A 13,151-nucleotide genomic window follows, 5' to 3' on the forward strand; every position below is an offset into this window, starting at 1 on the left:
TGAAAAGTCTGCTTTACTGAGGTTGTTTTGATGAAGACAGGCTATGCTTTCTCCTTCCCTGAAGGATGATGACAATAGAGTTCCTTTCTTTGTCATAATAGCCATTTCTCTCTTTGTGACTGACACTATATAATTAGTAGTAGACTCCAGTGCATATGCGTCTCATTAACCAGATTAGAGTCAACTGTTAAGTGCTGAGAAAAACTATTTCTTTTCATGAACGCACAATAGGCATATTTGGTGAAGAGTTTGCTACTGGGCTATGAATATTAATTAAATTTTGGAAAGCACATTTGTCACAGAAGACATATCATTCTACAGATCTCTACCCTGCTTGTTTATTCTGTGCATTTATGTGTCTTAGAAAATTCCAAAATAAACTATTTTTCCATTGGTATCTGTGTCTGTGAAATTAGCTAGTATGGTGGAACTTTGAGGGCTTGCTTCAAGTCCTGTGTTTTTGGAAGTTTGAGCATCTGCAAAAGGCAGGGCCTCTTCAGTTGTGGCATTGGTAATTTGGAATATCACTCTTCTGGTAGCCAGACAGGCATCAAATTTATATGCCTTTAGAGGCCTTGTTAAGGCATGACTCTTTGAGAAGGCTTTTCATGCTTCCTGACATTTGGACTCTGATTTTACTCTGTTTCGTTTGCTTGGTTTGCTGCCGATTGTTCAATTGTTTTGAATATTTATGATTTAGTGCTGTTGTATTATTACTGATGGTATTTTGAAACCACCCTCGTTCTTACAGAAGAAAGCTGATATATACTCGATCCCTGAGTACGGACAACCGATTTACAGATGTCCTGAGTTACCCATGGCCATATTGGCGCTTTTGATAAAAACAGGATAAAACCAGGAAAACATCTTGTTTGGGATGAATGGTATAAATCACAGCAAGGAAAAGCTGTAGGGCCAAGGAACCAAGGTGCTTAATACCTCAGTGCGAGAATTCTCCAGACTGAGAATTGCTGCTGGACAAAAGTCTGTGGTTGGACAAGCTTTTGCTTGAGTTCTAAGAGGAAGACTGATCCTGCCTTAAATGGTTCACTGTAGCAGGAACAGAGGGGAGCCCTTCCTGCCATTAGTCTCCTGAATGCTGTTGTTTATGTCAGTAGTACTGAACAGGTTTTGAACTGGGTTCTGTTTTTTCTCTTTATTTTTGTTGTTGTTGTTGTTGTCGTCGTCGTCGTCGTCGTCGTCGTCGTCGTCGTCGTCGTCGTCGTCGTCATCATCATCATCATCATCATCATCATTATTATTAATAACATTATTTATATACCGCTTTTCAACTAAAAGTTCACAAAGTGGTTTACAGAGAAATATCAAATAACTAATGGAAGTGGAATTTCCGGTTTAGTTGCGCTTGCAACTTTCACTATTCACTATTTAACTGCAAGGGAGCCCTGCAGGCATTCCGTGGGGCTCCCCACATCCCCTGGATCCTGAGAGCATGTATGTTTAGTTTAAAAATAGTCTCCCCTTCCCCTGCAGGGGTGCGATCTTGGGGATCGCTTCACTGCTTTTCCCCTGCCCCTTAAAGAGAACAAGGCATCGTTACACGAGCTGGTGGGTTGGACCCACCAGTTTACCACTGGTCTAGTGCCTTCAGCTTCACTCCCTAGTGCCTACTTGAGACTAAGTATTTACTCTTGTTTTGCCCTTGTCCTTGCCTCTGACTTCCATCCCCAACTTCCGCTGGGTTGTTGCCATTGTTTTCTCCTCCCTACCCCCAATCTTCACAGATCTGTGGACTGTATAATGCAGTAAATGTGCATGCAAGATTAATTGTGGTTTTTTCCCACCCAAATGTTGTCTTACTTCCAATAAGTTGGCCTTTGAGTTGGAAGGCCCACACAGTTGGCCCTACTCATGTGGTTTCTGTATTTGTACTGCAACTGCTTGCAGTTGCACCCAAGGAATCTGTTCCCATGAGGCTGAGGTTGCATAGTTCTGATCCCCAAATTCAGACACCCACTCAAAATATAATTGCTTCTTTACTGGGTGTGGGCAAATGCTTTTCGTGTCTTCCTAGTTTTTCATGCTGCGTGCCATGCAGCAACCAGATTGTGCTCATCAGAATGCATCCATGTTATCTTTTCTAGTCATTCCTGGCACCACTTTTCAGTTTCCTGCTTACAGCACTTGACTTTTGGTTGAGTTCCTAAGATAATGAAATACGTGTTACATCCTGCTGCATTTTGCAAGGCATAAATGTTAGATAGGTTCTTTAGCTTATCTGACATCATAGAGCCCTTACCTCTCACTGTGAGAACTCTGCCATCCAGACTTTGTGGGTGGCATGTAGTCTCTGGGACAGCAAGTCTTTCATTCTTCATTAGAGTTTAATAACTGGGCTAATTAAATGAGCGAGAAGACTGGTTAACAGAAAATCTATATGTCTTATTAAACCTGAAAAATAAAACAAAGAGCTGAGCAACTTTGAAAAAATGTATCTTGAAACACTTGAAAAGCCAGCTAATGAACTACAGAAATAGTTTTTACATTATGGTAATTTATAAGGTAGCATTTATGAATTGAAGAGATAGTTGATTAGAAGTACTGGAAAGGAATGAATAATCTGAACTTTTAAAAAAAATTTCAGCTGAAATGGCAGTGTTTTTCTCTCTCTTAGTTGTTACTGATATCAGATTGGATCATAAGGTCCGTTTCATATGCTAGTACCTTCTGCTCAGAGAAGGGACCGCATTATGCAAGAGGTGTGGAACTGAATAAAAAAAAAAAGTTCTTTGCTTGTGCAAGAACTTGTGCAGTGTTTTGGAGAAGCATTAGAACTGTTAGAGACTTTCCCTATAGTAGCACTGCATGAACTCTTCTGTTAGAGCAGCGATTTTCAACCATTGTGCTGCGGCACATTGGTGTGCCACGAATGATCGACAGGTGTGACATGGGAGTTCAGGAGAGGGTCATTTATTAGTAAGGCCATTGGGGGATGTGAGCCCCTCACCTTCAGTGTGGTGTGCCTTGTCAATTGTCAAAAAACAGATGGTGTGCCTTTACAGTTTTAGTGCCTTGTCAGTGTGCCATGAAATGAAAAAAGGCTGAAAATTACTGTTAAGAGTTTGTGCAAATGTCTGTGGAATAACACTAGTAATAATGACTATTTTCATTCTTATTGTTCTCTGAAGCCAACCTACTTATGACATGTGCACATGCTTCCCCTAAGAGTCACGTTAGGGATCTTTAACACCGTGTTAGGTGTGGTCATGCCACACCTGCTCTGTGGTACTTAAGGGGTTAAAAGAAGAGGCAGGATTAAAGAGTATTGAAAATGAGGTTTATTGGAGAATTGTTAGAGATGGGCAAAAAATAAAAATATCAACCAGGAGCAACTGATCAGTGAACTTTCAGTTCAACCACCAGAGGCTATATAAAAGTCTCTCCATGAAATTAACTAGTAGAAGCAGGAAAGAGAGAGAAAACATGGTGTTTTGGAAAAAAAAGTCTCTTTGTCGAGATGAAGGAAGGTGATACAAAATGCTCCTTTTGTGATCTGAGGAGGTGGGTGGCAGAAGTTAAGGAACAGTTTGGAGATGAAGTTGTTTCGTATTTCCTCTAGAAGTCAGGGTTAAGGGCAGGAAAGCTTGGACTTCTAGAGGAGACGACCCCCCCCCCCCATATTGATGTTGGCTGGCATCAGGTGTCCAAGATTTCAGACAGAAATGTTTCTCTATCCTATCTGGAGCTGCTGGAATTTGAATCTGGGAACCGCTCCCTATACTTAGGAAAACCTTGCAAAAATGACAAGTTTAGCCTGTGTGCTTGGACAGTGGTTACCAAACTGGTGGGTCGTGACCCACCAGCCAGGGAAGTACTAATCCCTGCCCCTTTAAGGGGCGGGGAGGGAGGAAGGCAGCAACACAATGCAATCCCCAGGATTGTGCTGCTGAAAAACAGGAGGGGGTTTTTCAGCTTACTTGCAGCCAGCGCTTCAGTCCTGGGGGGTCTGGGGAGCCCTCTATGGGGCTCCCTGTGCTGCGAAAGTCTTAAAAAAGAAAAAAAGGGCACCTCTTGTTTCACTGCAAATACCAGAAGTGCCCATTTTTTTCCTTTTTTTAGATTTACAGAAGCTTGGGGAACCTTGCGGAGAGCTCCCCAGGACTGCAGTGCTGGCTGCAGGTAAGTTAAAAAAACCCCTCTCATCCCCAGCAGCAGCTTGATCCCGGGGATTGTGCTCCTGCCTTCCCCTCTGCCCCGCAGCAACTTACAGTGCTCTCAACACCCTTGTAGCAGTTTGGGAAGCACTGTGCTTTGTTATTTGGAACATAAGAATTGGTTCTGTGAACACGCAAACTCCTCTCATAGACTGAACACTTCTTCTATCACGTATTTCCCAGATGCTACTGTTGTACAATTAAACTCTACTGACAAAGGGTTTCATCTGTGTTTGCCCTCATATACCCTGCCTCTTCCTTTGCACCTAGTATAAATTCAAAATTCACTAGTTTTGTTGTTTTTTCCAGTCTCTTGTCTTTTGCTTAGTCCTTGCAACCTGTTCTTGCCTCATCACTTCCAGCAGCTCTAGAGATTATCATTTTTTTTTATCTGTCTCTTGGACAAAGAACAGGTCCTTTTTTCCTGCACTTCAAGAGGTACCCCTTTTCAGTGATTTGAACTTGGACAACAGGAGCTAAAGACTTGCATTCTCACTGAGGTGGTGAACCTGTGCTGGGGATATAGTACCACTTCAGAGTGCACAGATAGCTGAAGCCGAGCTATTCCATCTGCTCTGAGTGTGGGAGGATGGAGGCCAGAATGTGAAGCCAGATCGGAATGAAACACCTGAATGTAGTGGTTCTTGAAAGAAAGAACCTTCTTTCAAATTGTAAAAATCCCTATTTAATAAGGGATTTAAATAAAGCCTGCCTATGTAAACCGCCTTGAATAAAGTCTTGAATAAAGACCAAGAAAGGCGGTATATAAATACGTTGTTGTTGTTGTTGTTGCTGTTATTGTTATTATGTGGTATCACTAGCTGAATATTTCTTTGTAAATAAAAATCTCCTCTACATAGAAATTATGTTTGAGAGAAAAGTTCCTGCCAAACCTTCTCCCTAGCTTGCTAATTTTCTCTGTGCAGGATTTTTCTCCCCAGTATTGAGTATTGGGTAGTTTTGAAATGGCACACAGTTAGTAACGTGTGAACAGGTCTTGAGAATTTTATTTACTTAATCAATTTTTACTGAATTTTCAAATAAAATGCAAGGGCAGTTTGTATTCAGATGCAAACTTCATGCAGTTTTGAAAGAAACATTAAAATATAGTAGAACTGATAGAAGCAGCATAACATCAGTAATGTCAAGGATTAAAACAACTCTTACAAAAATAGGGGGAAAAAACCCAGTCTTTGTCAGGCACTGGGGAGGTAACAAATTCCACATTAGACTTTCTCGCTGGAGAGAATCATCCATAGCATAAATGCAAGGAGTTCTGGGCGCGTAGGAGGGCCACAGGTGGAGCAGTTGAATGGGCCAATAGGTTTAAAATTGTCTTGCAACATAAATCTGGGTCAATATCAAAAGTGGAAATTATTGGTTTTGTTTTATTGTGGATATTAATGTATTTTTTTTAGTTTTACTCTAAACCACTTTGAATATCTTGATAGCGGGGTGAGTAAGTTTAATACATTGGAAAATTAGATTGTATTTATACTGAGGGATTGATCTTCCAGAGCTGAGCTGTGAATGAGATTCTCTGGTTTCTACCATTTAGTGCACTATTGTGAGTACCCCCCCCCCCCCCAAACAGTAGTTTTCTGTAAAGATTGAATTTGGTTGCTAAAAGGAACAGTGTCAGTTTGTTTTATAGAAATGAAAGAAGGAATTCCATTAAAGCAATCAGTAAGATTCATAGCGTATAAATAAATCTACTTGTACCTGTGATCCAGAAGATAATGTCAGTCCTTCTTTCTTCCTTTGAGCAGAAGAAGTTGAAGAAGAATCTGAAACTCCCAAAGAGATAGATTTGACAGATAAACAGAAACATCAGTTGAAACACAGAGAACTGTTTCTGTCTCGTCAGTATGAGTCCCTTCCTGCAACACACATCAGGTAAGTTGTCTTTGAGAAAGCAACTGGAATTGTGCATAAAATCATTGCATCTCAGTTATTTCATCTACTCAGTAGGTTTTCAATTGTTTTCCTCATTTCCTCCTTTTTATATGTGTATCTTGGTGGTATGCAATGCTAATGTGAAATTTGGATTGATGTAGTTCAGTACAATTATGTTGCTATCTCATTTTTGTGCAATTATTACATTGCATTTTTGGTTTTTTCAGTTTTAATTGGGTATAATGATGCTTGCAAATGAAGCATTTTAATCATGTAGATTTTTTTAGAAGATTTCACAGAAGATTTCATTTACTAATGTTTGTTGTTTGGAAGTATGACTCGGGGAGCTAGTGTATTAGTTTTTAAGGTACATAACTTTTATTATTTATTTATTATCCCACCCTTATGCCAGTGGGATGTATCTGCATATTTGGCTCTTCTTACCTAACTGTATTTTTCAAGTTGTTAGTCAATATTTTATCATAGAGCAAAAACACAAATTATATTTTAAATTCTAAATATCTTTTATCTTTAGATAAACTTTATCTTAAGATAAACTTTATTAAGATAAAGTTTATCTTTAGATAAACTTAATTTTTCCCTTTGAAAATAATTAAAAATTCAAACTTTAAATATCACTTTCTCAAATAATCAGTTTTGTGCATACATGTCTTTGGCATAAGGGCGAAAATATTTTCACCTAGCACCTGCATAGGCAACTAAACCGAATAACAGCAGTATTGACAAAGGAAGGTATTTTTAAGCATTTGGGCATGTTAAACATCAAGTTTTATTTCATTTGAAATGTTATTTTCTCCACTAATTTCAGAGAAATAAGGAACTAACAACCCAATCCTATGCATATCTTCTCAGAAGTAAGTCCCATTAGTGTCAGTAAGTCAGTGGGACTTACTCCCAGGAAAGTGTTGATAGGATTGGACTGTTACTTAATTACATAAACAAAAAACATAAAGTAAAGCAAAACATTTGAGAATGAATTCAAAGCAGGTATTGTTAATCCACAATGTGTTACCCACATAGATATGGTATTTAAAACCAAAAATGTCACTTGGCTTTGAAAAAGAATGATAACGCATAGATTCTAATGTGGCTATATCTGGCTGAATTTATATCAGATTCTAATGTGGCTATATCTGGCTGAATTTATATCAGATTCTAATGTGGCTATATCTGGCTGAATTTAGGGCAACTGCAACTGAATATCTGGCTCTACATTGAGGCAGGATCTGTATTTTGTTCAGTAGACACATAGGCAGAGAATCCTGATTCATATAAGTAAGGCCCAAATCCTAACAAATTTTCCAGCATTGGCATAGCTGTTCCAACGGGACATGTGCTGCATCCTGCAGTTGGGTGTTACTCATGGAGCCCTCCTCAAAGTAAGGGAATGTTTGTTCCCTTACCTCAGAGCTGCATTGCCTTTACATCAGAGCTGGAAAGTGGGTTAGGATTGTGCCCTAAGTTGTTGTAAAGGGCAGAAGATTATTTTTGCTTTAAATTTGTCTTTTAGCTCACACCAAAATTCTGATAGTGGCTTCTTGGATGCTTGGGTAAAATTCTGTTTTATCACAAAATCTGATGTCACATTAACCAAGCACTCATACTGCCACAGGCCAGCTTTTCCTACACAGCAGAGTATGAATTTACAACCCAAAAGTTTTCTTTAATTTTAGTATGGAGGTCTTCTGGAAAAAGGGTACTTACTTATACACAGTTCATGGCTGCACAAATTTACAATTTTGAGATCTTGTCACATTTATTTTGTTTATTTTCTTTCCAATCTCTTCGCGAAGCATTGGTAGATGTTCCACAGAGCACAGTTTGGTAACCGCTACGTTAGAACAAGGATTTTCAACCACTGTGCCATGAATAGTCTGCAGGTGTGCTGTGGGAGTTTGGGGGAGGGTCATTCATTATTAGGCACATTGGGGAATGTGACCCCTCCCACCCACAGTATGGTGTGCCTTGTCAATTGTCAAAACACTGATGGTGTGCCTTTTAGCACCTTGTCAGTGTACCATGAGATGAAAAATGTAGAAAAGGAAAAATGTGGAAAACTGCTGCTCTAGAAGTTGCATTATTTTTGAAGGACAACTTCTCTGTGCTGCTTTTGCAACTTCCTTAGTTTTGAAAAGTGTCTTTTAGCATGGCACAAGGGAGCATACTGTTTGGAAAAGAAATTGCAAAGTTTTGCTGTGTGGGATCCATCAGAATTTTTTTTTAAATGGATTTATGTGGGTAACTAAACAGCATGTAAGTTTAATTGTTTGGGCTGTTGGGGTTATGGCATTGGAAGAAGCTCATTAGTCTGAACACAAACTGAATGGAAGTAAGGACTTGTTATATGTGGCTCTTAGCACAGTGCTGAGAAATTCTCATTCTCCATTACATTTGGGACAGTTCACTCTGCCCATCAATAGTTGAAACTTGAAATGAGACGGGTAAAGTCTTTATGACTTTTGGTCAGTGCTAAATTGAATCCACAGAACACCACTAATACAAGAGACATGAGTGTTTGAGCTTTTTTTCTGTGTTCAGATAAACCTTTCTAAACACCAACCTTTTAACTGAAGTTAGTGTTCAGCAATATTTTACTTCTATACAGTTTACATTCCTGCTTCAGTGTGGATTCCTCTTTGTTTTATCTCCTGCTTAGGCTAAGAAGAGAAGTAATTCTAATAATCAGCAAGAGTGGTAAAACTTTTTACCTTTTTTCCAGGCACTCTGTCGCTAACATTTTTGTCTGTGAGAACAGAACTAACTGCAGTTACTGTCTTCTAAACTGTTTGCTCTAGTGATGATTGAAACAATTTGTTTAATTGGAATTATTCACAGTGTTCAAAAGCAGCCTATGTTCTCCATTGATAATTTGTTAATACAGGAGCCCCCTCATATCTGTGGGTCCCATATCAGTGGTTTCACTTTCTGTGGTTCTTAAATTCTTCCCCTTGTGTTCATAACTCACCTCTCTAGGAAACTTTTTCTTCCTTTTGCATTGGAACACTTTGAAAATGGAAGCAAACTTCAAGAGCCTAGACAAGTAGCTGCTAGAGCAGCAATTTTCAGCCCTTTTCATGTCACAGCACACTGTCAAGGCACAAAAATTGTCAAAGCACACCATCAGTTTTTTTGACAATTGACAAAGCACACAGTGCTGTCAGTGGAAGACTCACGTCTTCCAGTGGCCCTTCCCCAAACTCCAGGGCACACCTGCAGATCATTTACGACACACCAATGTGCCATGGCACGCTGGTTAAAAATAGCTGTTTTAGAGGAATGCTAGAAGAGGCAACACTGAGAATGCTAACAGGAAGTTGACAGCAGAGGAAGCGGGTAAATAGCGAGAATGCTAGACTATTCATAGGACTAACTACAGATAGTCAGGTGTGAACCGTGTAATGGAAGGAACACATCCAGAGGTAAATTGCGATTGTGAACACACCTGCCCTTGAAGTCCTAAACTGTTTGGGACCAGGTTATCTAAAGGACTGCTGTTTCTTGCATGAACCTTTCCATCCCTTACCATCTTTTGAGTAGGTCATCTTGAACGTCACACCTCTGTTTGAAGTGCAGTTGCTGGATATACGTGAAAGTGCTGTCTTTGTTGTTGTACCCAGGCTGTGAAACTCCTGGAGACCCATTTAGCACCATCATTGTTAAGGTTCCAATAATGCCTGAAGACATTTCGGTCTCAGAGGCACTTGTTCGTGCTACCTGGTAGTGTTGTCTGGCTGTCCTAATGTTTTGATGGTTTGAACCGTCCTCTCCATTTTGTTCTCTTCTATAGATTTGTTTACAGTTTTTGGAATTTTGTTGTGAACATCTTGGGTGGAATAGAAATGTTTTTATAAATAAAAATCTACTATAAAATGGGAATCGTTAGTATTGTTCACCACTGTAACTTCTAAATGCAGGTTGTTTATCATAAACATTTGGTCCCTCCAGGATGCAAGAATTGCCTTGCTAGATCAGCCCAAATGCCGTCATGTTCAGCGTATTGTCTCTATGTATGGGTAGATGTTCCTTGAAGCTTAAAAGCACGGCATCTTGATGATAGACATCCTCTGTTGACCCCAGAAGCTGGTACTCTGGTAGTACATCATCTCCTAATAGAATTATTAAAGCTAACTCCTGAACAACAATATTCTTTCCAATCAGACTTTGGCTTGGCAAATGCAGGCTCATAATGCAGTTGAATAAGTTTATCTTATAAGCATTTAACGGAAGGAAGAATAATAATGAAACACTCTTAAGCACGATCACCATTCATTTCCTCTTGGAACAGTTTTACGTTTTGATTGTACATAAAAAGTAATGTTTTGCTGATACTACAAAGGTCTCTTTGGAATGATTTGTTATTGTATCGGGTAATGCTCATGTTTGTGATTATTAAATTATCATTGTGAATCAGATTTTGCAAACACCAGTTGGTTAATCTTAAATGAATTATTCTTATGTAATCATACTTGCAAGCTCTGCCAGGTTTAACTATCTTGCCAGAAGCTACATTAGCTGTATTATTTTGCCGGCTATATTAACCCATCAGTACACTGTACAAATGCATAACTCGTCACTGGACAAGCTATCTCATTTATTTAATTTCTACAGATATCTTTTTTTCTTATACTCTATGTAATAATTCTTGGGCAGCCCAATCCTAACTTGCACTGGAATGGGCAGGCCCAGTGGCCTGCACTGTATCTAGCACAAGGCAGGTGACAACTGGAGGGCAACTCTAGGTAAGGTGATATTTTCCCCCTTACTCTGTGTCATACCCCAGCCACCCCATGGGGCTGCTCAGATTTGTGCCAGCAGATTCGCTGATGCAAATCCGAGCAGCCCATGTAAGACTGCAGGGTTTGGGAATGAGGATTAGGATTTGGCCTGAGCTGCCACTACTGATCCAGCCCCCTTGCCGAAAAACACCCCCTCCTCACCTCAGTCACAGATGTCTCCTCAAGGGGCTGCCCTGTGCATGCATCAACAGTGGAAAGTTGGATATGTTTGGGTCCTGCAGCTTAAGCAGAAACTCTTCTGTGGGTTAAGCAGAAGCCCTCATGTACACCAATAAGCCTCTGTGGATTCTAGACTGAGAGAATAGGTTGCAGCGAATGGATGTTACCGATATTTTCTATTTCCTTACCATGGGATGACAAGCAGTTGTAAATTCAGTTGTAGCTCAATGCCATTTAAGGGTCAGATTATACTGCCAGTCATTCTGGTATGAGTGCCTGTGTGTGCAGGGAGGATGTAACCCTGTAATAAACTGATGGAGTAACCTTATTCTCATTATACTTCAGGATAATCGAGTGAAACTGAGTGGTGGGAGATCAGGACAAAGGGCAGTATTTCTTCATACTGTGTGTAATTAGTTTTTGAAATTTGGTGCCACAAGTTGTGGTAATGGCCATTAGCCCAGATGGTTTTAAAAAAGGGTTTGTTGAATTCATGGAGGAGAGGTTGACCAAGTAATGATGGTTAATGCTACCATGCCAGTTGTTGGGAAGCAACAGGATGGGAGGGTTGTATACCTACACGCTCTGCTTATGGGTATCCCAAAGACATCTGGATAGCGCTTTAGGTAGCAATATGCTACAATAGATGGACTGTTGTTCTGATCCAGTAGGGCTGTTTGATTAATATGAATGCCTGGTGTGGGTGGAGGTGGGTATGCCTGGTGTGACTGTAAGGCAATCGGATACGATCTTGTATAGCTATTTGGTACCATAATTAAGAGTTCTGGATCCCATTAGACTAATAGGAAACCATTGTTCCTGTCCTGTTGCATGTGTAAATTAATTTGTGTAGGTGGGAAAACTGCTTTATTTACTGTTACTGCGGTTGTGGATCACCACTGTACTTATTTCTTATATTTAAGCTTTACACAGAAAGAGCACAGATTGTACCCTTAGTATTTCATAGCCCATTGGACACTGTGTGCATTGTTTTAAGAGTACACGGCCTTGCCTTAATTGTGCTTAACAGGTAATTAATAAGGGGATAGAAAAACGTTTCAGAGTGTTGCTAATTTGGAAAGCCGGACTGTACTTGATTCCAAATTCCAATGATCCAGTCAGATTTCACTGTGTCTATACTCGATGCTGTTTTACATGAAACCTCTGGGAGAGATCAATCAGGAATTTGAAGTGGGATGCCATCAATATACCAATGACACCCAGCTCAACCTCTTCTTTCTGGGGTCCCCTTAGGAGAAGAAAGGTGGGATAAAAATATGGTAAATAAATACTTGAGGGAGAGGGCAGCTGAAATCTTGGAGTGCTGCCTGGAGACATTGGGAATGGGATGTGACCTAACAAACTGAAATTAAATCCAGACAAAACAGAGGTCCTCTTGGTCTGGAAATCCACAATTCACATTTTTAACACTCCAATCCTGTCAGTGCAGGATTGACAATGCACCCCTGCCAATGCAGCCACGCCATTAGAGCACTCTCTGCATCATGCAGGGTAAGCAGTCACAGAAATCTCCTCAAGGTAAAGGAACAAATGTTCCTTTGCCTCAGGGTAATCGTTCAGTGCCCCAATGGGTCCACTCTGACCTGCGCAAGCAATTTTGCTGGTTTAAGTCCGAGTTGGTGGCTTGAGGCCACAAAGGGGGATAGGATATTGGCAGAGCTTCATGCCCTTGACGCACCCCCACACCGCACCATTCCGCTCTCCACCCACCCTGCCCTGTGCCAACTTGTCTGCACTGGAGCTCCCATGGAGTCTGGTGTTGCCTGACTGCTGCTGGTTTTATGTTATTGTTTATATGTTATTTTCTTGATTTTAAGTATGCTTCCTTGAGCACCCACATTAGTGGGGGGTAAGGCAGGATAAAAAATATATTAAATAAATAAATTGGAATATGGAGGGATTTTTTTTGGAGCAAACAGGAAAAGGAAATTTCAAACTAAAAAGGTTGTTGTTGTAAATTCAATTAAAGTTAAATATATTTATTGTAAAATGTCAGGGATCCAGTTAGTCCATTTGCGTGGGGGGTTTCTGCATGTGTCCTGTGCTTGAGTAAATACTCATGGCCAGGTGATTATATTTTTAA

General features: G+C 40.1%; 1 protein-coding gene across 1 annotated transcript in view; it reads left to right on the forward strand.

Moving 5' to 3' along the window:
* The window catches only part of MTA3 (metastasis associated 1 family member 3), a 136,449-nt gene that overhangs the window by 23,793 nt on the left and 99,505 nt on the right, over positions 1–13,151 (forward strand). The window contains exon 4 of the mRNA XM_066611779.1: positions 5,945–6,071. Within this exon, the coding sequence (XP_066467876.1) occupies positions 5,945–6,071 (127 nt within the window). The remainder of the gene's footprint in view (positions 1–5,944; positions 6,072–13,151) is intronic.

The sequence above is a fragment of the Tiliqua scincoides genome, chromosome 1 (assembly GCF_035046505.1).
Source record: "Tiliqua scincoides isolate rTilSci1 chromosome 1, rTilSci1.hap2, whole genome shotgun sequence".
Taxonomy (NCBI): domain Eukaryota; kingdom Metazoa; phylum Chordata; class Lepidosauria; order Squamata; family Scincidae; genus Tiliqua; species Tiliqua scincoides.